General features: G+C 36.9%; 2 protein-coding genes across 7 annotated transcripts in view; both read right to left on the bottom strand.

Annotated features, from left to right (window-relative positions):
* Positions 1 to 9: 9 nt before the first annotated feature.
* On the bottom strand, positions 10 to 18022 carry LOC117934207 (ubiquinol-cytochrome-c reductase complex assembly factor 1-like). 6 transcript variants are annotated; one of them, XM_034855851.1, is made up of 9 exons: positions 17851 to 18020; positions 17415 to 17592; positions 16456 to 16669; positions 12842 to 13008; positions 10346 to 10470; positions 1765 to 1825; positions 1214 to 1262; positions 317 to 409; positions 10 to 229 (listed from the first exon to the last, which is right to left on the bottom strand). In XM_034855851.1, the coding sequence occupies exons 2-8, from the start codon at positions 17577 to 17579 to the stop codon at positions 333 to 335; spliced, it is 858 nt and encodes a 285-aa protein (XP_034711742.1). In that variant the 5' UTR covers positions 17580 to 17592; positions 17851 to 18020; the 3' UTR covers positions 10 to 229; positions 317 to 332. The 6 variants fall into 6 exon arrangements, with proteins under 6 accessions (XP_034711742.1, XP_034711740.1, XP_034711741.1 ...); XM_034855849.1 differs by having other exon boundaries at positions 10 to 409; XM_034855850.1 differs by lacking the exon at positions 17851 to 18020 and adding an exon at positions 17725 to 17830 and having other exon boundaries at positions 10 to 409.
* An 879-nt stretch (positions 18023 to 18901) lies between these two features.
* LOC117933954 (uncharacterized protein At3g06530) overlaps positions 18902 to 27882 on the bottom strand; it is a 77624-nt gene continuing 68643 nt past the window's right edge. Inside the window, exons 34-39 of the mRNA XM_034855540.1 lie at positions 23985 to 24200; positions 22898 to 23575; positions 22400 to 22800; positions 21019 to 21280; positions 20244 to 20414; positions 18902 to 19379 (exon numbers count right to left, since the gene is read on the bottom strand). Of these exons, the coding sequence (XP_034711431.1) occupies positions 19149 to 19379; positions 20244 to 20414; positions 21019 to 21280; positions 22400 to 22800; positions 22898 to 23575; positions 23985 to 24200 (1959 nt within the window). The 3' untranslated portion in view covers positions 18902 to 19148. The remainder of the gene's footprint in view (positions 19380 to 20243; positions 20415 to 21018; positions 21281 to 22399; positions 22801 to 22897; positions 23576 to 23984; positions 24201 to 27882) is intronic.

Here is a 27882-nt window from a genome sequence, read left to right as displayed (position 1 = left end):
CAAGTCTTACATCAAATGACATAAGTGGCATTGGAAATGAAATGGGGTTGACTCCATGTCCAAAAACCAGTCACTGGTTTAAATAACATCAAAATCTCTTCATGTTTTGAATCCATCAGAACCATACAATTGCTACTTTTATTGGGGAAAAATTTAAAGGAGAAAAAAAAAAAAAGCAATATAATAGAGCAGTTCCTTCTCCCATGATGCAATGGCCTTACGAGTTGCCCTATAAGATATGGAGTTATGAATATTTTCCCAGAAATATTGTGGCACATTCAGCACCATCAGAACTCAAATGTTGATAATGGCTCACCTAGGCCTGTTCAGTTTTATCCTCTCACTGAATCAGATTTTGGGTTCTCTAATGAAGAGAACGTGAAGTTCCCGGAGAAGATGGACTCCTTGTCTGCACATACCAAAATTCCACTACTTTATCAAACTGAAATCCTAGGCAACACAAGTTTTCAAATGGTAGGGCAATTATACATGGAACATATCCCGATGAACAGAAATTCCACATGCACAACAGTAAAACCACAAGAACATTACAAGAGATACATGCGATAGTATATGTTTGGAATGAATCAAGATAATTCGATATTATCAACTCCATGCTGTTTTAATCAAGGCTAAAGAATCTGGTTCACTGGGTGAATAGTTCAAGTCTCAAGGTTCACTTCATGGTCCATGATGTAAAATCATAAAAATAAGTAAATTCATAAATAAATAAAAACAATAATTGCAAACTTGAGATAAAATTTTAATAATTGATGGCAAATTTTAAATACATGCAACATGATTCAATCAGATAAAGTATATTGACATGCAAAAATAAACATGAATTTAAGTTTATATACCAACAGGGAGTGTCCAAATTTTCAAACTCCCAACTGGTGATGGCTCCATAAGTGCATGTGTCATACAATGCCTTTTCTGGTTTCCCTTGCACTACTCCCTTTCCCAACATATCCCAAATCATCTATTCCATACGGCACCATTCCCCTGCCCAACTATCTATGGTTTCATTCATCAAGTCATCTAAGTGCAAGATGTCATTTCCATCTATTCATGTACTAAGCTCATTCAATTATTGCATAGAGCACACAGCAAAGTACCTTAGATTAAAAATAAAAAGAAAAAGAACAATAATTTACCCTCCAGAGGTGCATATACAGAGAAAATATATTAGAAAATAATAAGAGTGGTTTACCTGTTAAGGATAGGCAACTACATTCCCGACGAGCATACCTTGCCATAGCCTGCAGATGCAGATTATTCAAGAGTTAAGTTGTGCCATTATCTTCAATACACAGATGATAAAGTGAACAACTCACAAGAAAAACCAGGCAGACGGATATATGAATTTTTGAGCAGTGGACAGAGAATTGATTTTTATTTATTAATTTGTTTGGTTATTTTTAATAGGACTGTGGACAGAAGATTGATGTTTTCACTCAAATCCTCAAATTGGCAATCATATACTATAATATAGCATTAAGTATGCAACCAGTGTGGAGACCACTGCAGCCCAACAAGTGTACCAATGGTAAAGCATGTCAGGAGGTCCATGATTTGCAGGTTACAATAATCCACATTAAGTGACCAGCTGATGAGGGAAAGAAATACTGGCATGGACGGTATGGCTCCCACTGCAAATATTGCATCCCTAGAAAACCTTATACAGAGTTTTCTAATTCCTTCTGGAAAATCTAACACTGATGCAAGTTGCTCAAAAATGATGACAGAAAAATTAGAACATGCCTGGACTGCACCTGCGGCAGCATCATTTGGCTTTGATAAACCATCATCAGAAAAGATATTCCTGCAACACAGTTCAGAAGCAGTGTTATGGGAAGCAGGTATGGAATCCAGCATCAAGAAATGGCCTTCTCTTTCTTTTTTTTCTTTTTTTTTGTTGGATAAGAAAGAAATGATGGGTATGTTTGGAAACTGTTTTCAAAAATGGTGTTTTATTTTTAAGAACAAAAAAAATAGGAAAACATATTTGGCAATTAAAAAACAAAAAACAATTTTCTGTTATAAAAAAATTAAAACAAGGTGTTTTTTTTATAGCATATTTTAATTTTTTTTTTCAGTTATTTTCACTTGTTTTCTAACAGCTGTTTTTTTTTTTAAAAAAAAAAAATTATACAACTACAAAGAATGTTTGAAAGTAAAGAACTATAGATAAAAGTTATTTTTAAAGAATATATCAAACAGTTTTCAAAACCTCTTTATTTTTTAGAACAGTTTTCAAAAACACTTCCCAAACAAAGTCGATTTCTTTCCAACTATGAAAGAGTGATCATGAAATCTTGCACCATTTAATTTTAAATATATATCTAAAGTAAACAATCAATGAGTCAAAGCTTTCTAATTTTCAGAATTCTCATAGTCAGCAGAGCTTTTAGTTATGCTATTCTCTAAAGTAGCTACATGGAAGAAATCTCTCCATGTCTTGTTGCTCGGCCTCTTTGGATAAAGAGGTTTAAAAACGAACACACAAACTTTAGAGAAATAGAAAAGACATATTTCTTTGTGACATTGGAAAACTTGGTTTGGCCTTATCCTAGTATTATTTATAACAAATATGATATCATACCTCCACATACTTTTTATTTCATCCTGCATCTTCTATCTGATGATTATGGCTAATAGTTTATCATTCAATGACATCCTAAAATTAGAATTTAAAAAAGAATTATAAAAAATGACAGAAAAAATTGTGCAAATATTTATCACACCATAGAGGTTACACAGTATGAGGAGGTACAACTCTTTTCCTAGCCATAAATAACACAAAAAACATGAAGCCAATTACTTCCAGATAGACATAGAGTAAAAACCCAACATTTTGCTTTTAAATCATTACAAAATACATTCAAAATAATTAAGGGAAAGACAGATGCAATCTAAGAAGGGCAAGTCAGGAATATCTCCAGGAAATCCAAAGAAGGTGGTGCCACTGAAAGCTCTCAATCATAGAAATCCTCCTGTTCCACTCTTTCCAAAGGTACCAAATGACAGTTCACAGACATAGCCTCCTCACAAGGATGTGTCTCCATATCCCTCAAATAAAATCATCTCAAGCAACCATAGTCAGTGATTGAACAATTGGGCTGCTGGGCATTCTCTCTCTCTTTCCAAAAAGTCTTCTATGGTACTGCTTGGTTGAAAGCAAAGATGAAGTTTACCAGAAATCCAAAAGAAGCAAATAAATTCTTTACTATGTAAACAGACGCATACATGTTTTTAGTAATGCTGTACCATAGGTTTCCTTTCTCTGATTTTTTTTTTTTTTGACAATCAGAGAAACATCTTCAATACATTATGTCGTATCTTAACACCAGGGGCACATCTTCAACACCTTATGTTGTATCTTATTCTATTTTGGACCCCTTTTCTATCTCTCTAAATACATAGAATGTGAAAGGACTTTCTGTCTCCTCTCTTCTTGTCTTTCAGCATTACAAGTCTATCTACATTTAAATTCAGTACCCAGCACTGCTCATCCTGGAGGACACTCAAAAGGAAGAGAGGTCCTCAACTTCTTGATCCCTCAAATTTCTACATTGGTCAAAGTTCCAGAAAAAGGGGAATCATTGGTAGCATAAAAGAAGCCTCTTAATCTTGCAACCTCCTAACCACAAAGTTGCCATCTCATGCTATTATGCAACCTTAAATTCTCTAATCACATGATGCTAAAATGATTTTCACTTCTCAGGGAACAGCAAAGGCCACTTCCTATCAAAAACCCCTATTCATCATATAGATAGATCCCCTGGACCTAATCCCCTTGCAGATCTAGAACTACAAACCTGAATCCAACTAATAAATAGTCTTTGCTCTCCTCTCCAACCCCTGACCACAAGACCTCTGGATTTTCTCTATCTTGGAGGTGACACCTATTGAGATTTGGAGGTGATTACTTTGGAAATAGGTTCAGAATACAAGATAGAGGGGCTTGCATCAGTAATATGATAAAAGGCTCTTTTCCAACCATCAAGTCATTCACAAGGTTTCTCCATAACCATGTCTGAAAAATCAACTAGGGTTGCCACCTAGAGGAATGCCTGGACAAATAAGGTGTTTATTGACCAGTTTCCCACTATAGAAAGGAAGTCACCCTCCCAGCATAATCAAGGTCCAGATTAATCTTTACTAAAATACTTTTTCTATATTGATCCTACTGGGCAAAGCCTCCAAGAATTAGCTTGAGATTAGCAGCCAAAGACTGGTAGCTAGTGCTAGAGAAAAGATGGTTTGATCAGTAAATTGTAGTCAGCCCATCCATGCCAACCCTAAAGACATTTTTGGAAAAAGAAAGAAAAGAAAAGAAAAGAAAAGGAAAAAAAAAAAAAAACCTCCCCAGTCTCATACAGGCTCATCACCAAACTAGTAGGTCTAAAATCTTTGATCCCTATAGAACTGTCCCTATAGGAGCTCGCCACTGGCCTGTCAAAATTTGCAGTTTCTTCTCCTGAATCATTAGGACATCCAGAAAATTGTTGTCAAATAAAATCCTGCATTACCTTTTAATCCTGAACCCAACCTTCTAACATACAAGCTGATAATCTTCATCATGAGTACACAACCCACCAAACCCTACACGTAAGGACTCCTATGCACTCCCCCCCATATTCTAAACCTTAGGTTCTTAAACGTCTTCCTATCATGCTTCAAAATGGCAATAATGGTTTGATAGCCATACACAACCCACCAAACCCTACACGTAAGGACTCCTACGCACTCCCCCCCATATTCTAACCCTTAGGTTCTTAAACGTCTTCCTATCATGCTTCAAAATACTTCAAGGTGGCGTGTTTCTATCCTTTCCCCCTCAGAGTTGTGTCTTTGGGCTTTTTTTGTATACTCACTAGTCACTGTATACTTTGAGAGCACTGTTTTTGGTGCTTCCTCTTCTCGTTTAATATACATCCTTTTATCTATTAAAAAGGAAAAAAAAAATTGATAGCCATACACACAATACAGATAATGGTTCTTAAACGTCTTCCTATCATGCTTCAAAATGGAAAGTAGTAGTCACTCCCCCCCATATTCTAATCCTTAGGTTCTTAAACGTCTTCCTATCATGCTTCAAAATGGTTCCATACACACAATACAGTAGTTAAAAGGTAGTAGTAGAAAAAGTAGACAATACAGTAGTTATAAATACAATTAGATTAACTCAGCCTATAGAAAAAAAGATTGTCAAAAAATTAATTAAAAAACCATCTACTTGTCGTTATTTAAATGATCATAAAAGCACGCACTTGGGCAAGTCTATGATAATCAATGTTAAAACTCTACTTTTTTTGTAGGCAAATAAAATTGCATTTATACAACAAAAGAAAACAATACACAATAGTACACTAGATGCATACAACGAGCACAAAAAGGCAAAGCAACAAAAAAAAAAAAAAGAGAGAGAATTAAAAAAACGCAATTTTCCCAACCAATCTATACAATAAAAGGCATAGAGCCTTCTATAGAATATATCCCCAAGTACAAACATTTCAACTTCTTAGCAGAGTGCTCCTCATTTTCAATTGTTCTTTGATTTCTTTCCTTCCGCAATATCTGAAAATAATACAAAGATGAGCAACTTTCCAAACCTTCTTCTATTTTCTCCATACAAAAGACCTATTCCAGCTTAATAAAGTTTCTCTAATTGCGGAAGGGAGCACACAAACTATACCAAATGAGGAGAACAACAATTGCCATAGAACTGTTGATTTGGCATAGTGGAGAAGGATGTTATCAACTTATTCCCCTTCAATTTTACATTAAAATATCTATTTGCCAATGACTACCCTCTTCTTTGGAGCTGATCCGAAGTCAATACTTTTTCCCAACTGGCTTCCCAAGCAAAAATGTTCGCTTTATTTGGAACCCATGAATTCCAAATAATGTTGCATAGAAAGGGAATTGACCTCCCCAATTCCAAGAAAGAGTAGAGGGATTTAACAGAAAATACTCCATTCTTTGACCCCTTTTAGATCATCCTGTTGCTATCATCCCTTCTCATCAACTTAACTTACAATATTGAGAAAAATGTCTCAACAATACCCAACTATGAATCATTTAGGTATCTAGAGAAACATTGAGTCCAATAACTCAAAACTTTACTATTTCATGAACAATGACTTTTCTACTAATAAATACATAATTTCATAATCAAACTCCACATTAAATAATGTGGACGATCAAAGTCCCCATTGTCAATCCCACAATTAGTATGGAAGTCAATATGGTAATTCCCATTGGAAAGTATGGTTGAAAGAGTTGTCCAAATTGAAGTTTAACTCTATTGGTTGAGATGATTTGCTTAATGATCTACAGTCAGGAATATATTGACTTTAGAGGGTGTACAGGTTTGGCACCTTGGTGCAACTTGGGCATCATCCATTCATGATTCAATTGCATGACCATGATTTGGTTGTGACTAGTTGTACCGGCCATAATTCAGCCATGACTTGGCTGTTCTAGCAGATACATTGTTCTAATTGAATTTTTTTTTATCAGGTCTTAAAAATTGTCTCAAAAATTGGATATGACTCGTCCAATATTTCATCCTGCTTCCTATAGTAAACTAGTGGGTTGGGATTAGACCACCTAAAATCCCTTAACTAATATCTCAACTTCCCCCTAGAGCTTTCTAAATACCATAGTTATGAAAAGTGTGCTTTAAAAATGGTATTAGCAATTGAATATGACTTGGCCAATACTTGACCTTGCTTCCTATAGTAAACTAGCAGGTCGGGATTAGACCACCTAAAATCCCTTAACTAATATCTCAGTTCCCTCTAAAGCTTTCTAAATAGCATAGTTGTGAAAGGTGCACTTAAAGCACGTTGAGGCTCAAGGAACAACCATTCCCTAGTTATAGCATCTCACTTGCCAAGACATGCGCCTTGTTGGAGAGGGGCACCTCGTCTACCTTTCCTTTTTAAAACACTTTCATACTTGAAATTTCTAACTATATCTTACAGTTTGTATAATTTCATTACTTTTTTGTTGAATGTTTCTACTAAATGTTAGGATCTTAAATTTTTTGTTGATTGGATTTTATTCTAAATCATATTTTATAAAATTGACACATCATAAGTAGCATTTCACTTCATTCAAAAAGCACACCTTGTGTTGCACCTAAGCAATAAGAGACTTTTGCACCTTAGGTGCGCCTTGTGTCTTTTAAAACTTTGCTAAAAAAACATATATAGACTCGTGAAGGCTATTAAAGCCCTGACATCCTTAACCTCACTGATGGCCATCTCAATAATGTGGTTCAAGTTGCTTTCCAAGGGGATAAAGTTTTAGTTCCTAGGGGTTTTCCTATTTAGTGTTTTTTGTCCCCAAGGCATTGATGTTAGAAGGCATTGATGACATCCTTAACCTGATCCAATGCAGGAGAAAATGGGAAATCCGAACCAAAGGTCAAGACTTAAACCAAATACCATAGGATGAACAATTTTGTGATGATGATTGGGTTAGAAAGTGCTAATATTTGTTTGAAGATTTAACATGTTTTCATCCAAGTTAAATTAAGGAGATCCAATTTTGTGATGGTAGGTTTGACTGAAGCCTAAGTGCGACCTTTTTGGTGTTGATTCCTAAGAAGAAAGGTGTTGATAATCTCAAGGATTTTAGGCCAAAATGTTTAGTTGGAGGTCTTTATAAGTTATTGACTAAAGTGTTGGCCAATAGGCTCAAGAAAGTGGTGGCTAAAATGGTTTCCAAGTTTCAAAACGCCTTTGTGGAGGGAAGACAATTTTTAGATGCAATATTGACAACAACTAAGGCAGTTGATTCAATGCTAAAGAAGAGAGGTTGTGGGTTGTTGTGCAAGCTTGACATTGAGAAGACTTACGATTATGTGAATTAGGGCTTTTCGTTAGCCATTCTTGGCAAGATGGGGTTCAGGCAAAAATGGATTAATTGGATAAAATAATGTATCTCTTCAGTCAGTTTCTTTGTTTTAATCAATGGCACACCTACAGGATTTTTACAAAGCTCAAGAGGATTGAGACAAGGAGACCCTATCTTCCCCTACTCGTTTGTAATTGCTATGGAGGCCCTTAATAGATTGCTTTTGAAAGCTCAGGATGGTGGTTTTATTTTAGGGTTCAAGGTTGGGGGAAAAGGGGGTGGGGGTGAGGAGATCTCTCCTCTCCTTTTTGTTGATGCCACCATTGTTTTTTGTGAGGCCTCTCAAGAGCAAGTCACTTTCTTATGTTTGCTGCTCATGTGGTTCACAACCCTGTTGAGGTTGAAGATTAACTTGGAGAAGAGCGAGATGATTCCAATGGGGGAGGTGAGCAATTTGGAATATTTGGGCTGTGAGATTGGGTGTAAGGTGAGAAAGTTGCCTTCTTCTTACCTAGGGCTTCCTTTGTAGGCCTCATATAAGTCTGCAGCAGTTTGGGATGGGGTAGAAGAACGGTTTCGTAAGAGGCTCTTGTTATGGAAGAGACAACACCTCTCAAAAGGGAGAAGACGCACTTTACTTCGCAGTACTTTAGCTAGTTTACTAATCTATTTTATATCTATGTTCACTATCCTAAGAATTGTAAGGTTGAGATTAAAGAAGATTCAAAGGGATTTTTTGTGGAGGGGAGGGGAGTGGCCTTAGAGAAACAAAATACAATTAGACAAGTGGTCAACTGTTTGTAAAGCAAAATCGAAAGTAGGACTAGGTGTTCATTCTCTTTCTTTCCTTAACAAGGCCCTTCTTTGCAAATGGTGTTGGCGCTTTTCTAGTGAAAGAAACTTTTTGTGGTAGAAAATTATAAGGGAAAGTTTAGGGAGGAAGAAGGGGATTGGAGGTTGGGAGTGGTGAGAGATTCCTATGGGGTTGGGGTTTAGAAAGAGATTGAGAAGCAGTGGCATTTTTCTAATACGAAGATTTCCTTTGAGATAGGTAATGGGAATAGAGTGAAGTTTTGGAAAGACGGGTAGTGCAGTGAAGAGCCCTTATGTGAGACTTTCCCATCCTTGTTTGCCCTATCTGATTCGAAGGAGGCATGGGAGCTGATTTTTAGGAGCAATGTGGGGAAGGAGAAAATTGGAACTTTCATTTTGTTAGGAACCTGGATGATTGGGAGTTAGGCGTCATAGAACGGTTCCTTTCTAAACTCCAAGGACAGACAATGAAGAGGAAGGAGGAAGACAAAGTAGTATGGAAGGATGATAGCAAAGGGGTTTTCTTTGTAAGAGGGCTTTACTCTTTGTTGGAGACAGATTATGCCACACTTTCCTTTAAAGATAATAGGGAACTCGTGGATTCCTTCGAAGTGAGTTTCTTCACTTGGGAGGCTTGCTAGGGAAAGCTTTTAATTTTGGATCAACTTCAAAGAAGAGGGTGGACATTGGCCAACAAGTGTGCATTGTGTAAAGAGGAGTCAAAGTCGATTGATCATATACTCCTTCATTTGTGACAAGGGAGAATTTTTTGGCAATTGGTGTTCTCCATTTTTGGTATTCAATAGGTTTTATCTTAGTCGATTAGGGAGACTCTCCTAAGGTGTATTAAGGCTTGGAGAGTTGCTCCTCGTATTTTTTTGGACGATTTGGAAGTCAAAGAAGTAGGAGATTCTTTGAATGTGAGGAATTGTCAGATCAAAGGCTAAAAAATATTTTCTTTAACAATTTCTCTATGTGGGTTAGGGTGTATATAGGTGGAGAATATATGCATTTGGTTGATTTCATAGATTGGTTGGAGCTTAGATGAGGGAGGGAGTAATTTTTTTTGTGTATACCTTCTTTCCTGTTTTTTGTTTAGTGCTCTTTGTATACAACCCATGCACTCTTGTGCACTTTTAGCATTTATTAATACACTCTTATAAGAAAAAAAAGGGAGATCCTCCAGTCAGAAGTCATCAGCAGGATTAGAAAGCCTATCAGGGGTTGCCTGATTTTCCACTGCCTGAGGACTGTTAAGTGTCCCAGTAGAGACATTCACTCTCCTTACAAATGTCATCATCTGCTTCTTCATTCTGGCCCTTCTAATGGACTAAAAAAATCCCTATCTGCCAATTCAGTACATCCAATATAATGTATATACAACGTATACTATACAATATTAAAATGCACCTATTTTCTCAATAAAATCAAAGCTAAAAACTATTCTCGTACAGAAATTTATGCTTAAGACAAATCAATAATTTTGTAATCCAGGTACTTGAGTAGACTGATTAGCAGTACGGGAGAACAGGTTATTGATAATGTGATTTTAAAGTATGAAGTAGCACATAAGCAAGCTTTCTTTCAACAGAAATAAGTGAGGAAAGTTGCAGCAATAAAAAATTCATATTTAAGAAACACCTGCTCATTAATATCTTACTTCCATATCACATTAGGCAGCTCATCAGGTCTAGCTTCCGGGAGCATCGCAGCATCATAAGCGACAATATTTCCATAGAAAATCTTTTCCAAGTCCTTCATCCATCTAGTCAATAGTAAGTTAACCTGCCATTCCAAAAAATAATAAGTGGCATGCACTGAAAATTTAAAGCTTATTCAACCAAAGAGTGTTTATTTTATTTTTTTGATAGATAAGCACAAATATATTAAGGGGCAAAAGGCCACAAAGCATACAGGGAGTATACATAGCAGCCTAAAACAAGAACGCAAAAAACAAGCAACCTCACCAACCCTTAAGTGGCTGCTAGCCACTCCAAAAAGCCTAAGAGCGAAGAGGACTCCTCTCCAATGTACACCCTAGCCCAACTCCACAAATTACATACAAAAGAATTTTTGAGTTTCTATATAGCTAAAGAACCCAACCCCCCCCCCCCCCCCCCCCCAAAAAAAAAGATAATCTATTCATTTCCTTCCATACAATCCAAAAAATACACAACGGGATGGAATTCCAGATATTTTTCCTTTTTTTCCCCACAAAAGAGTCCCTCCAACTAAATAACGCCTCTTTAATTGACTCTGGGAACGCCCACTGAACCCCAACAAGGGCAAGGATGATCTCCCAGAGGGCCCTTACCACTATACAGTGTAAAAGAATGAGATTTACATTTTCCTCTTCACAACCACACAAAAAACAACAGTTAGGGAGCTGCCACCCCCGTTTTTTAAGCCTATCCAAAGTGAGAATCTTCCCCCATGTGGCTTCCCAAGCAAAAAAAGCAACTTTGGTTGGGACCTTATCCACCCAAATGCATTTAATCGAGAAGGCGCAGGCATTGGAGACAACCAGCAGATTATAAGCATCCTTAACCCCAAAAATGCCATGACCCCCTCCTTTCCATAACACTGAGTCCTCCTCTAAAGATATCCTGAAGTCCCTCAGCATATTAAGCAAGTCTTTTATCAAGTCCAGCTCCCAATCATTAAAATCTCTAGAAAATTTGAGATTCCAACCTCCTTGACCAAGGCTTGAGTTTCACACTTCATTGATCGTTGCATGCCTATGGATCGCCAAGGCGAATAACTAGGGGAAAATTTGGGACAGTGTCGCGTTGCCACACCACTGATCAATCCAGAATTTAACTCTAGTCCCCTTCCCCACCTTAAACTTTATGCTATCCCAGTACCAGTTTGTCTCCTTCATAATCTCCTTCCAAACCCCCACTCCAAATGTCCCGCGTGCTTCCTTAGTCCTCCACCCAAAGCCCTCTTGACCATATTTCACCCCGATCACCCTCTTCCAAAGATTGTCATTTTCAGAGGCAAATCTCCAGATCCATTTACCCAGCAAGGCTTTGTTCAAGGGATCAATCTTCCGTATGCCTAGGCCACCCTTCTCCTTTTGTGTGCACACCACCTCCCAATTAATTAAGTGGACTTTCCTCTCCAATCTTCCCCCTCCCCAAAGAAAGTCTCTTTGTAATTTTTCAAGCCTTTTTGCAACAATCTTGGCCATTCGAAAGAGGGACAGATTGTAAATAGGCATGCTGGCCAGTGTGCTCTTAATGAGGGTGATACGCCCACCCTTAGATATATATTGTCTTTTCCACTGTGTTAATCTTCTCCTCATTCTCTTCAACCAAAGAGTGTTTATATTTTCCACATATGACCTATTCTAGGATCAATTTTTTATTTTTTATTTTTGATAAGTAAAAGCAATTGTATTAAAAAGAAAAGAGTACACATGATGCACACAAGCAACCAGAAAGGCCTATTCTAGGATCAATGTGATCCATAACATATATGCTCATCCATTGGTTCAAAGATTACCCATTCAAGATGCAATAGGGATGATTAAGCTAGCAACCATAGTTTCAGCAGGTGAGGATTTGTAAAGAAGAAAATTTGAAGTTGGAACAAATTTATCATCTTTTAACTGATCCCCATGGTTTTCCTTCCTCTAAGCATATGAAGTAAAGAAAGATTGGACATAAATAAATATGAAAATTTCCTATGGTCAATTTTGGAGTAAGAACATTGCCAAATCTTCTCTATTAAATGGTAAACCCTGGCTCCCCAAAATTCATCTGGTCTAGGAGGCCTCCAATGCCAAAAAAAATTGCATACATCACATGATTAAATATCTACTACTACATTTTCTTTTCCCCATTTATTAGCATAATATTGTGCAAATCAATGTGAGTTGTCTTATCCTTTCACTATGTGATACAGTTCTAATTATTTTTCCTTTGGGAGTAGTCAATTAACCAATAAAGGTGTTCAACCCGATAAATTATCTTGCTCTTTTCTGAGAAAATGACTACCTTAATCATAACTCATGCATGCTTTTCAAAAAGGTGTATTGATCTTTTTTTCTTTAGTCTAATATAAGAGACTAATGTCAAGAAAATTTTCAGAAATGGGAGCTGTATTGAATTCCTAACAGACTCTAGTTAACATATAGGTAGCAATCACAAACCCCAGCCTTCGACACCCTCAGCTCTACATCATGATTATAAATCTCGTACAAGTATTGCCCAAATTCAACACCTTCCTTTCCATCTTCTTTCAAGCGACGTAAGCAAAGCCACATATGAAGTATAAGCAGGGAAAATGTCGTTTTAAAGGTTTTCTCCAAGTTAAATGCTGCATATGAAATAATATAATTTTACATTAGACCAATATAGAGATTCAAAGCCAGCATGGAAAGCAGCATGTAAAATAACAAATCACTATCTACGTTGTTGATTACCAGAGAGAGAAAAAAAAACATGTGACGCAAACTGAAAATAAATACCCATTGTGCAAACTCGTTTACAGGATGGAAATAGGTTTCTCAGCTAAGAACCAGATAATGATGTCTTTCAAGTTCTAAATTGAAGTCAGCCCTTCAGGAATTAAAGTGGCACAAATTCGATGATTTAGAAGTATCAAAGTTCTTATATTATGAAAGGAACAACATGCAATACTTCATTTCCATCCACTGGCGTGGATTTCATTAATGGACCTTTGTAAAATGGTATTTTTTTATTTTTTTATTTTTTATTTTTTATAGGTAAAAGGAGATTGTCTTAAATAAATAAAGTATACATGATGTATGCAAAACAACAAAAGCTAGAAGGGGAATACATTGAAATAAGCAACCACACCCTACGGGGAACCTAACCAATCCACAAAATCTAACAGTGACATAGAATCATCCCCGATATACAATCTTAACCCAATCCCAAAATAGATGTAAAAAATAACTTTTAATTGTTTGGTCCAAACTTTCACAATTCTTAAAGACTCCCCTATTTTTCTCCCTCTAAATGGACCAAAAAGGCATAAAAGAGCAACTTTTCAAGCCTTTTTCCTTTCTTTGCCAACTAAGGAACCACCCCAACTCAAGAACACCCCCTCTCACAGAAGAGTGTATCACCCACTGTACATCAAATAGAGAAAAAATCAGTTGCCACAACATATGAGCTTTTGGACAATGCAGGAGAATATAATCACCTGTTTCTTCTTCTGTTTTGCACATATAGCATCTATTAGGCATCCTCTAACCTCTCTTTATGAACTAATCATGAAACAATAGCCCAAGTTGCTTCCCAAGCAAAAATGCTAGCTCTTACAAGAGCCTAAGAGTTCCAAACTATACTATGAGGGAAAGGCTCCGCTCTCCTACTTGCTAAGGAGTAGAAGGACTTGACTGAAAAATCACCATTTTTTGTCTCCAACCAAACCATAACATCATTGGTACCCAAAGAGATGGAGTGATCATGCAACCTCCTAAAAAAGGCATCTACTTCCTCCAACTCCCAATCATTGAACTGTCTAATAAACCTCAGACCCCAACTACCCCCATCTCAAACATCAACCACCCAAGCATCTTTAGAAGAGACTAAAGGAATCCCTCAAAGACAAATCCCTACACCACCTATCCTTCCAAAACTTCACCCGGTTCTTTGAGCTAACTTGAAAACTAGTTTTATCTTTGAAAGCATCTCATCCATTTCTAATTGTCGTCCAAACCCCCACTTCATACCTCTCTCTCACCTCTTTTGTGCACCAACCCCCCTCCTCTAGCCCATGCTTACCAACAATCATCCATTTCCAAAAAGGATTCCTTTCACTCATAAATCTCCAAGACCATTTCCCCAAAAGAGCCTTGTTGAGAATCGAAGGGCTTCTAAAACCCAAGCCCCCTTTATGTTTTTCCAAGCAAACAACTGACTAATTGACCAAATGTGGCTTGTTAACCAAAGCCCCTCCTCCCCAAAGGAAGTCCCTTTGAATCTTTTCTAATCTAGTCGTCACTCTTTTAGGGATGACAAAGAGGGACATGCAGTAAATCGGTAAGCTAGATAAAGTACTCTTAATCAAAGTTTGTCTTCCACCTTTTGAACGATATCACCTCTTCCACAAAGAAAGCCTTTTTTGGAACTGCTCTTCCACCCCTTCCCAAACCCTAATAGACTTGTAAGGAGCACCCAAAGGGAGGCCTAAGTAGGTGGTTGGTAGGGTACCCACCTTGTAGCCTAAAACCTCACAAGCTCCTCCAAATTTGGGACATTCCCAACTAGAATCAATTCACTTTTCTCCAAATTAATCTTTAGCCCTATAATCAAATTTGTAAAATGGTTTTTTTTTTTTTTTTTGATTGGACATTTGTAAAATGGTATTGAGCATGATATTTGAATTATTGGATATAATTATAGGATATAATGTGATTATGTAGGTATGAAAGGGGATATTATCTAATAACACATCCATTTTGTTATGTTGGAGAATGTTGATAGAAGAAAAGGGAACCCTTTTGTCCTATCCTTTAAAGCAACCCAACCTTTTTGAAGCATACTATTGGAAGACTTAATGTTATCAACATGGGGTTCACTCTCATCTAAAATAGTAGTCTAGAAAATACAAATAGAACTAGCAAGCCTTTCCACGTGAGAATCGGAGCTGTTTGAGTTTTAAGATTACCTCTAATATTGTTGCCTTCCATGCCCTTGTACATGATTGCCAAAAATTGTGAACCTATGATAGTAAGCAAGTATATGGCAATCTAAGGGTACACAAAAAACAGAATAAGGTTTGGAAAGCTGCTCCCCTACGCATTTTTTGGACATTGTGGAAGGAAAGAAACCAATATGCATTTGAAAACGATGCGATGTCAAATAAAAAATTGAAATGTTGGTTCCTATGTGATCTCTTAGCATGGGTTGAGATGTACATTAAACTATTAAAGAAGGCTCAATGCCTTTGATTGATTCTTGTGATTGGTTAGGAACTATGTTGTATGGGTTTGGGTATGAGCGTTAGATGCTAGTATGCGTCTACATGTCTGATACTTCACAACTCAAATTTTAGGATACAGGGACTCAGTTAAAAGGGACCCAAAATATGGGCATGGGTAGTGGGATACTGTATGATAAAAGAAAAATCCCTTAAAAATAATTTATTCAAAAGCTCCCATTTTTTTCCCTCTAATTCCTTTTCTTCATCTTGTCCCTAAATATTTTTATAAAAATTCACTTTTCGACTAACTCTTCTCTTTCTCTAAAGTAATTATTAATAAGAGGAAGTGAATGAAAAAAATCAAACAATCACATCCAAAGTCAAATAGGAGTGTCCAACAAGGATCTCATACCCGCATCCATGTCATGTCATGTTGGCATAGGTGTTGATTGAAATTAAAGGATCCGATCATCACAGGCTAGGAACTCGTTGAGAGAGAGAATTGTTTTTTCGTGTTCTCTCTTTTATGGCTTTGCCTTTTTGTATTTGTTGTATGTCTGGTGTACTCTAGTGTACTCTTTTCTTTTGTCGTTTATATACACCCTTTATAACCTATAAAAACATGGTAATCTAAGGGTAACATGGCAAAGTCCACTTCTCAAGCATGTTCCATATAAAAACAACACAAACAATTCATAGTCCTCATTCCTCAAATGATATGGCTTATTTTGAAGCTAAAAAACTTTATGCTTTCTCAACTATCATGAAAGTTTATGGTATATAATCTTTAGATTTTATAAGATACTATAAAACAAAAAAGTAAACTTTATGCTTTCTTACCCAACAGGAAAGCAGTAAGGAAAAACTCACCATTATATATGGCAGGTTTATCAACTTGTGAAGCAATTCGCCGGTATACCACATTTGCCCCTCGAATAGACTTGCTTTGTTTACTATAAAACAGCAGCATTTTAAATATAATATGTCGGATACCCTCATACTTTGGCTCTTCAACTCTTAAAGGGGAATCTTGGGCCAAAGCCAAAGAACAAGGCTTTGACCAGAACATTTCGTTAAAATATACCTGTACAAAAATACTTTGGCGTTGAGACGAGACATTTAAAAGCATTCACCAGGGCATCATATAAAACATACAAATTGCATTTAATAAGATGTATACTTGAAATTGACTGAGAAACATGTGCCCAGATTGAAGGATTTGCATATGAAAAGATGATGAAAAGAAGAAATAAATATTTGAGTGCCTGCAAGAATAAACCCACTAGAAGCACGTTTCTGAATCACCGTAGAGAAGAGATTATTACATGTTATTTTTATCTATTCCACCTTTCTTTACAAGGTTAAGTAATTACTTTTCAAAGAAGAAAGATGAGCAATACAGTAGTAATAAGTTTCCAGGATAACCTGTATTTATCAATGGGTATATCCTTAAGGTGCATTTAGCTTGGAAAATTGGTTTTTGTTTCTGTTCAAATGAAAATCTTAATTTTAACTGCAATTTCGAAATCCTTGGCACACAAAGCTACCAGAAAACTGTTCATTTGGAAATACCTGATACAGGAAAATGCAGCATAAACACAATCAAATTATGGCTATGCCCATCAACCATCCCGACGGCATCTTCTTTTTTCTGTGTCATTTTAATTTAGGTTTTTTTACGTCTTGATCACAAAGAAAATCATAACACCTTCAATGTTCAGAAACAAACACAAAAACAAAAGAAGACGAAGAAGAAGACGAAGAAATATACACGTATTCTCAAAAATCCACACAAACTCAAATGATGTGATGGACTTCCAAGTTCAAACCTCGGGTTTTCTGGAGAAATTTTTTTCTGTGGAATCATCAGCAGCCGCGGCAACCTTTGCATAGCTTCGGCTAGCAACAAAACAGAAATCTTTCCTGAGCTCCATGTTGTTCTGTGACCCAAGCTTGTAGAGACGAATAGCAGCTCGGCTCCATCTTGGTAACATTGTTAGCCACCTACTGAAAATCAGAAAAAACAATTGAATGAATAATAATAACAATAACCTATTTAAAGGCTGTGTCTGGATGCTGAGAAAACAATGGAAAATAAAGAGCAATCAAAACGAAAATAAGCAAAACACACAACACTACACTTTGATTTGGTTCAGTTCCAATCTTCGATCCTCCCTAGTTTTGTTCCGTTTTCTCGGAAACCAAACGGAGTAATTTCTATTCTTGAAACAAATTTGAAATAGAGGAAGCAAAATAAATAAGAACCTGAAATCAAGCCCTCTGCTTCTGAGTTCTGATTCAGTGGTTTCCAAAATTCTTCCTTTTTCGTATTATTATTTTTAATAATCTTTTTCGTCTTCCTGTTTATTTACAACTTACACCTCTTAAACCCTAAACTGAGGGAGCAGAAAAAACTGAAAAAAAAGGAAAGACAACATGTGGTGTGCTTTGAAGGCAGTCGTAGGCTTAATTCCTTGTATACGATCCCACTTTTGATACCACATGATATTTAATAATTATGTTTTACTTTTAACATTTTTATTAAAAGAAATAAAATAATCTTAATTTAGATAAAAATTTCTTTATTAAAATTGTAATTTCTATTTAATTATAACTATTTTCAAAAATAGTTTTAAAAATTAATTTTCAAAAATTAATTTTTAAAAATAATTTTAAAAATTGTTCTCTTATATTTTATAAAATAAAAATCTATTTAAAAACTTAAAATATTTTTAATATTCTTAAATATGTTTTAAAGATTATTTTAAAAAATAATTATATAAATATTTCAATCTTAAAAAAAAAAGTGAAAACAATAAAAAGATTTTACATTTAAGAACAAAAAATAAAAAAACAGTTTGTGAAATGAGTTTTTCAAATTTTTTATTTTTAAAAATAAAAAATCATTTTTAAAATAGTTGTCAAACCTACTTTAGATTTTTTATCAATGTTTTCGATACCAATTACGACAATAGAAAAATTAAATTAAATTACCAACTCACAATTATGGAAACCGTAGAACGGTTCAGTTCACATGGGTTGGTGGTTAGACCGGCCGGTTTGGCTTGAACCGGCTTTGATAGAGAGATTGCTGCTCCTATGTTCGTCACAACACGAATATCGTTTCTATTTCGATTTAATTGGATATTTGTGGATTAAATTCAAATTATAACAGTCAACTCCACAATACCATCTCAGTTGCTACTTGTACTACCAAGTACAAAATGACCTGTTGGTTGGTCACTTGGTCGGTCGGTTGAAAGAGAGTAGTCAAATTTAAGCACTGTCGAAATACACAAGTCTATTATAGATGGCCAAAAAAACCCTCAACCCTTTACAATATCAGTTCTTCAAACCTCAACAATTTGCCTCACTATTTTCTCATCAAATAATATTAGTTAAGTTCACAGGGGGCTGGAAATAAGCATCAAATCTTAAGGACCCTGCCCCCACCCCACAACATACAATACAAAAATGGGTGTAGCTGCATCATTTGGTGTACACCATTGACACATCCTTCCCCTACCTCTACAAAACTTGAGAATTTCTGCTCAATTTGTACATTACAAGTACTGCCCAAGGCTCTCCCCGCTCATCGACTCGATTTCCTTGAGAATTTCTTGCGCTAGAGATTTAACCGGTGGCTCCACGTCCTCCAGTAGTTCACCAAGGAAGGGTATGGTTTCCGCCAACAATACCAGATATTCTTCTTTCAGCTTCTCCACAAAGAACTTCACAATTCTTAGGCCCAACATACGTGACCTCAATTTTTCACTGCGAGTTTGCATCAACACCTGCAATACAAATTTGGAAGAAGAAAAAAAAAGAACAAAGAAAAAATAGGAGATTGATTAGTAATCTCAAAATGGACTCTTCAGCCAATCATAAACAATAGATAGAAACAAGATTCATGAAGAAAACAAGTGACAGGTTAGAATTGTGACGAAAGAATTCAACCTTCTTAACACATTAGTTGGGCAGTACAACCACCTAATACCCCAATGGAAGCTTACCACTGATCTACCCCACGAACATAAAATAAAAATAACCTACTGCCTGGTTACAGTTATATCCCGGGCTGGATTCTTAAAAGTCCTATGTTGCTTCGACCCCCACCCATGCCAGACATGAAAGGTTAAAACATCTGGGTCTAAGAATTAACATGCATGGGAAAACTAACATATGGAGGGTTCAGGAAGCAGTGACAAAACCATACTGTTTACTGTTGACAAGTGAAAGTATCTGTAAATATTCTTCTAAATTTGGGCCAAAATTAATCAAGGAGTGCAGTCAGGAGGCTCAGATTGGCATATCTGGTGGACCATCATGTAAGATACATATGCAACGCTTTGTGCTGATGGACCTTGATGGGTGCACAATATCAGGTTAGAAATAGAAAATGCCAAGTGGAATTTATACAACAATGTTACATAGGAAAATAAAAACATAATTGTAAAGGTCAAGGGAATGAGCAAGTTATATCCCTAATTATCAGACAGGTAAATTCATATATCAGGACATTTCAGCATCACATTTTTACCATATTAAATTCAAGAACCATAAGTGTTGCCATAGAGGAACAGCATATCATTCAAAGTGCCAAAAATTAAAACTAGCAGAATGCAGCAAAGAAAAATGTAAAGAGATTATGTGCTCACCTCATGGTTAAGTGGTTTCCATAGGAGGTCAGTGCCAGCTGTGACAGCCATCTGACCAATGCAAGCAACCAATAAATCATCAACTTCTTGCACAGGCGGCGTCTCTGGATGCTCCTGTAAGGAAGCTGGGGGTTCCACTGTGAGCTGTGAAACAATGGGCTTCAAAAGAACCTGTACAAAAATAAACTTACATCAACTGAAAAAGAATACTAATCAAGAAATTAATGGTGAAAAAAACCAAAGATCAATCTTCATGATACTAGCAGCCACTTGTGCAAGTTTTACAGTGGATATCAACACGAGTGGATCCAACACATGGAAAATAGATGAAACTATAACTCATAATTTACATGATGAGCAAAAGTTTAAGTGAAAAAAAACACGTTAAAGTGCTTTACAGCTACACAATCAAAACCAAAATCATATTTTTGATCTTTAGAAAGTCAAAGCAATCAATAGGTAGATCGAGGGAATGTTTACAGGAGTTGCACAAAGAAAATAACTCAAATCTTGAAGTCACAGTGGTTCCACTACATAAACGGTCAGTTAAATATTTTCTGTTGAGGAACCGGTTATATATATATATATATATAACCATCTCAAGGCCGTTGCTACAACTATAATGCCCACTTAGAATACCCTATATAATTCTCAGGCTAACTTAAATGTTCCTCTTCACTGAGCTTCCAATATGGAAAACAGATGAATTGCTACAATGTGCTTGCAAAACAGTCAATGCGAAAAATAAAAGGGTAAAAAACGAGATTTGACTAGCCTGAAAATTCGATGAGTCAAGAAACTTCATGCTCCCTGTATCATAAAGAAAACATTTATGTAAGGATGATATCACCAATGCCCTGAGATGCCATTTTTCAAGTAACAATGCACTGCTTCCTTCTTTTCTATCAAAGCTTGCTTCCTGAAGCTTGGCCTTCTTTTTCTTTCGCATCAAATTAACATTTTTGACATCTTCACTATCAGTAAGATGTTGTATACAACCCTCGAGCAAGTACTTGAAGTATGGAACAAACAAAGATCTGCACTTTAAGGAAATCAATTAAATAACCGAAAACTAAAGAACTGATAGATATATATGCATTAAACAAATTGAGAATTAAATCGAACCAATTATGTAACTAAATAGTCAAGATAAATGGATAAATTACCATCAACAACATATATTTATTGTTACAGTCATCAACACTCAAACTGTACTCATTCTACCATGTAGGGGAGGCATATGTGCCCACTGATCGGCACCAAAAACAACCACATACAGGAGATAACAAAAGAATTAATCTAAACCCAGAACAAACAGTCTTGTCATATTTTGGGTTGCCACATGGAGAATACATTCTGTTAATTTTTACATTCTTGAGCTTATCATCTATTAATATTTAAGATATATCTGTCTATTACTCTTGGTTATGTTTCTTAGATTACAGAATCTTATGATTCTTAGTCCAATCCTTCAAAACGAGATCAACATTTTTTTAAAGAAATGTAGGATAAACTGAGAAACCTTTAAAACCACAGTTAACATAGACCACCAATAGGCGTCAATATATATATATATATATATATATATATATATATATATATATATATATATATATATAAAATGAGGAAAAGGGACGGGAATAGAAGAGAGAACTGATTTGTGAGAAAAGAAAACGCACATTAAAACTTCACAAACACAACACTTTCATCTTTAATAATTGTTCAAATGTCACCAAGTGTGTGTAAAACTGAGTAAAAGACTATTCAATGATCTCTAGTCATTTTCAAGTGCCAAAAGTGTAGAACCTGACTGACAATAATCCAGGTCCATGGGCATTAAAACTGAGCTGTATAGATGAGATCTATACATAAGGCAGTTGAGAATTCAGGCATCTGCTAGCAGCAAGGCACTAAACTAGGTGCAGACGGTAAGAGCATGAGAACTAAACAGATTACATGTAGTTATTTTTTAAAGCACTGACTCAATGCTTCAGCGGCATAGAAAAGATATATGAGAAGTCAGGGATCTGCTAGCAATAAGGCACTAAACTAGATTCAGACAGTAATAGCATGGGAACTAAACAGAGTACACATAGTTAATTTTTTAATGCACTAATTTAATGCTCCAGTGGCATAGAAAAGATATACCCACTTACCGGTGGTTCTCAGAAAGTTTATTCACCAAGCCATAGAAAGAAATAGCCCTATTTGTGCTTCCCATGTCACTGTCTTCCATGTTTGACTCTGCCCATTCAATACTCTTAATAAAAAGAGGCTTGAACATGGTTTCGGTAAGTTTCATTGTAAGAACAATCATTGCATTGATAACATTCTTTTCAACAGTGTCAATGTTCTTAATGGATACAGGGTGTTGATGACGAAGATCAAGAGCTAATAAGCACAGGTCGAAAACCTTTACATGGTAATTACTAACAGATGACCTATCCATCCTGCCAACCAAGTTTGCAAGCATTTCAAAAGAAATAGACAAACTTGAATCTCCATTGTTAACAGCTTCAGTGTATATCTTCAGCAAAGGTGGAAGGGCAAGTCGAACCTGGACAGCAAAAATCACAGTTGATGGAAAGAAAAAGGTGATAATACCTGAACAACACCAAAGTCTTAACATCAAGCATTTTCACAACAAAACTTACAGGAATTTTCTCAGTAACAAGCCTTCGCACTGCATCGGCTTTGCTCTTCAGCTTTGAATCGGATCCTGATGCATATTGAGGATGCAACACCATAAATTTTATAATATCTCCAAGATATGGGTTCAAAAAACCACCAAGCTTGTCTACTACAGCCTCCAACGTGATAAGAATAGACAGCAGAAGAGATTGCTTAGAATTTGATACAACAGAAGAACTATTATCACCAAATTTGGTTTTCCCATCTAAAGAGGAGACATCATGAGACCTCCTCAGCACATTCTCCATGACATGAGGAAGTTCAGGAAGGGCCCTTGGTCCAAGTACATTAATCAAAGCACCAGTAGTCCGAAGGCAGACAGAAGCGACAGCCAAGTTGTCTGAACTGATGTTTCTTACAATAGATGCAAGGCACATGCTGAAGGTAGAATGATTAGAAGGAAACCTGTTGGCCAACACTTCAAGTGCTGAAATGGCTGCCAGCTTCAAAGAGGTGTCTGAATCATCAACAGAATCATCAACTAAATGAACAAATTCCGAACACATCTTCTCAAAGGACTCCAAAGCACTCTCATCAAGATGGTGCCAAGAACTTCTTGAGTTTGAATTCAATTCTTTTCTCCCATGCCTTTGTTTAATTGTACCATTGTCATTCACTGTTTCACAGAGAAGCCCCAGAGCCTGCTCATGCAGAAAGTATAAATTAATATGTTCAGAGATGATAACTCCAACAATCTATTATATGAATAATGTGAAAGGAATCATTATACTAGCAGTGTTTCAAAGGAGCACCACAACATTTTAAGCATGTCACCAGGGCCAGCCATTGGCTGCCAATATCTATTTAACAATATAGGTCACTGAATTAGTTAGTGTCATTTTGTAGACTATCTGCCATACCTTTAAGACAGTCCAAAAGAACAGAAGTCAGATGGTTAGACACCTTGTAACATTAATTTCTACTCTGTAGTATACAAACTCAAAGATACTGGACATCAAATTATTGTTGTCTTAATAGTCCTATGAAAACAGCAGCCCGCTTAAATTCCAGTATTACCAAAATTAACACATGGATAAAAACTACATTTACCTTCTTCCTCACATCCGTATCTGCATGGCCCATCAATTTAATGATGGCTTTGAAGTATGCTGAGGGAATCATGACCTTGGTAATGTTCCCTAAGACAACACGTATATGCTCCTTTAATTCTTGCTTGATGCCAATCGGCACAATTTTTCTATTTTTTCTTGAGTCAACCAGCTGTAAGCAGGAAACAACCTGCTCCATAAGTGCTCCAAGTGTTCTCTGTAAGGCAAACATCAATTTGGCAAAGAATTATGAACTACAAATGGAGACAGTATGAAGCATGATGAATGAGATCTAACAAGTACTGGAAAATATGGGGAAAATAGATTTGTAGTTTAATTAAATATATTTCACTTGGATCCTATTTTTTCTCCCCTTAAAAAAAAATATCAGAACCAAATTGCTGTGCATGATGAGGAAAGCGTCCACTTAGCCATGAGGCATACTACTGACAAGTTTACACATTTATTCTCATCATTTTCAGTGGAAGTAATATAAGATGATCAATGTCTCCATATGATGACCTCTGCTGCAAGTTCAACTCCTATCATCCGCCAATGTCTTACATGAACACCACTCAATGAACAACCTTAAAACCCAAGTATTTAGTGGAGATCAACTTTATTTGAAGTAGCAACAACAAAAATAAGGATTTTCTGAGTAAAAAAAAAAAAAAAAAAATCAAATGTTTTGGCTAAACATAAAAGAGATTAAGAAGTACCCATAAAAGCATCACAGGAGAAGCCAGTGCCTATTCATGCATGCAAGCTCCATGCAGGGATTAATTTCTATTTATAAAGACATTGGACTCCAAAAGAATTCATTCAGATTGAAATCTATGGTGGTAAAAAGGATTAAATATGGGTTCTATAAATTATTAAATATTTTATTCAAGTGCAGTTCTATCTCAGAGGTAGATAGACCAATTGATAAATCAGATACTGAAACCAAACTTTGAAAACAAAATTACTTTGAGGAAGTTTATCATTACTAACATTCAACAAATCCATTCCTCTTCAAGGTCAGCTAATTGTGTATTAAAGTCTTAAAGATAAGCATACAGATTTCAATTTTGAAAATAGAATCGTCATTTAAAAGATCAGACTTGAGATATTGACAGTAACTTGGAAAATGAAATTGATTTGTGTAACTTTGCAACTAATTTAGTCTTCAAATTGATTCCAATTTGGATCATCAAATTCTAAACATAAATTATTTTTATTATAGGAAACATTTTTTTTTATAGGTAAATAACGCAAATATATTAAAAGCGCTTGGAAAAGGCACGAAGAGTACACAAGAAGCAGCCGAATACAAGCAAAAAAGAAGAGAAACAACAAACCAGACCCCCTAATTAAAAGTTTCACCCTACAGCCTAACTAAACAAAAAGCCCCAGACATAGCTAACCCTTGGGTGAAAACTGCCAAACCCTCTGGAATTACAATCCTAGAACACGATCACTTACACAACATCTCCCACCCACTACTCCGGCTCCTCTCTTTTTTACTTGAGTTGCAGTAATTGACTGAGCATTCCAAATTTCACAGCTCCCTAACAAAATGGGGTGTGGAGGATGGCCTCCTCTTCACGACTGAAACCCTTTGACCCTTTCTGTTTTCCATCTTTCTCAACAAGGAAGCAATTTCCTTCTCATTTCCATCCATTGGCAAACCTAGAAACTTACTAAAAATGAGAAATTTCCGAAAAGAAGAATCAGAAAGGTGCTCTACTACCCACAAGCCCCTTATAGGACTCCCATGACCTGAATTCCCCTCCTCACTACACACTTCTTGGTTCGCCCACTCAGCATCCTCAGGCTGATTCTTTGGAGATTCCATTATCAAGTCCTCATCAGAAATCACACACAAAGGCTTGTTAACATCACCGTTGCCCTCTGTTGGAAAACCCACCTCCTGCTCCTTCCAAGGAGCCAAACTTTTGGTTCTCCCCTTAGAAAAACCTTCATCTTTGGACAAGGGGGAAACCAAGGAAGAAGACCCTCTTCCCAACAAACCAACTAGAGAGGAAAACTTACCAAAGGCCCCCTTTCTAGACACTTCCGCCAAAAGGTTCTCGTTGGTGAACGCAAGGTGAGAGGTTGCCGGAAAGGACCCCATCCCGCAGCAAGGCAGGAACTTGACATTCTGCTACTTGCCAACAACTACTCTTGTCATCTCCCAGCATGTGTTCTCCACTAGCACAGCAGCTCCAAGGCTCTGAAGACCCCTTACATCTTTCCACAAGGGTAAGAGAAACTGGCTGAGCCCTTAAAGGCTCTTGTGAGACCTTAGCTAAATCTCCCTTGAGCCCAACACAAGGGCTTTTATAAATGTTAGTGGGCTGGGCTGAAAAGAAAGGCCCAAGGTCCTCTTTAGAGCCACTAAAGGCTCATTTCCCTTCTAAAGATTTTTTTTTCTTTATTTAATAACGGAGGAACCTTTCATGGCTAAACCCTTAGGACCCTCCATGAGGACCCAAACCTTGAGGTGTTGACCACTCCGCAAATACCAGCACCGGGTAAATTCAAGATCATCAGTGGCAAGATTCAAATCCAAAACCATGTACCACTTATTGGAACCACATTTCTCAATGTTCACTCTAACCAACTAGGTTACCTTGACAAGTCTTTTCAAAGACTTGTCCTCCCTACTATGGGCTTCACCACCATCCACCTAGCCCACTCCTTTTGCTATAGAGTTGTCAAGAGAGATCCCATCAGCCACCAAACATCTGTTAACTTCTGATTTTCCCCAAAGCACGCCAACAGAAGCCACTGCCTCCTTTCTCACATCAACCTTTTTCCTCCACTCACGGACAACCACCTCATGCTCTTCTATTTGACTTTTCCCTGATGAATGTCCCCTTCGTTTCATGGCTCGTGCACTGCCATCACCCTCAACCCTAACCTCCTGTACGTTTCCTTTGGGTCCTACCTGAGATACCCATGGTGGAACTTCCCACCACAACTGCACAGCAAAGCAAACAGAACCTACAACCACTTGTAGCGAGCCTGGCGCTTTCCTTCCATTAGATCTTACCAGAATTCTGGCCCCTTGGCTATTGAGATTTTTAGCAGTAACTTCATCTACTGCAACAAATCCTCCACAACTGTCCCCTACCAATTTGAATAAATCCTTGCTCCACAGATGCAAAGGGAGACCAAGCAATCTAACCCACACTTCATTAGCATGAAAGCCGCTATGAAAACACCCCACCTCAGGGACCCACCTGTTTAGAAGCAAACGTTTATTTTCAAATCAACTCAACCCTCTATTCAACAAGGAAACCTGAAAATCAAACAAAATAAGAGAACCCCCTAACAAGGAAATCAACACTCCATGCAACTGCCAGTTCTGAACAACCCAAGTATTTAAACCATCCAGGTCAGGAACTGGGTCACTGAAATCCCCAATTTGCCCACCAAACTAGAATTTAAAGCCTCCCTCCTAGAGAGAACTTCCCTTTCCTCTAACTGGATCCAAATAGCCTCCCCCACCTCACCTAAAACTCTCCAAATTTTGTCTGCATAAGATTCAGTCAATGAAACCTCTGCCTTGTTCTTCTCCAGCACTTGTAACTTCCCGCTAGACCCTCCCCTGTCCCTTTGGGATGGAATGACCACCCCAAGACTATGGAGCTTAACAGTAAAAGTGCTCCACCCCCCCAGACTCCCCTTCCTTCTGGAAAACCAAAACAAACCTCTTTGCCTCCGCTGAAAGCACCGAACACTGAATAAACTACCAGTTCCATTGCTACAAAACTGCAACTTGAATCTCCTCCCCACTTCCCCCCACTCCAAAGGGCCTACGAAGCCTTTTTCCTCCCTGCTGCACCGCTCCACTCTTTCAAGCAACTGAGACAAGCTTATCTCTCCAAATCTGATTCAGCTGGAGAAACCTC

This window comes from Vitis riparia, chromosome 16, assembly GCF_004353265.1.
Source record: "Vitis riparia cultivar Riparia Gloire de Montpellier isolate 1030 chromosome 16, EGFV_Vit.rip_1.0, whole genome shotgun sequence".
NCBI classification, from domain to species: Eukaryota; Viridiplantae; Streptophyta; class Magnoliopsida; order Vitales; family Vitaceae; genus Vitis; species Vitis riparia.
Note: the sequence above shows the minus strand (reverse complement) of the source record. Positions and strands in the feature narration are given on the sequence as shown.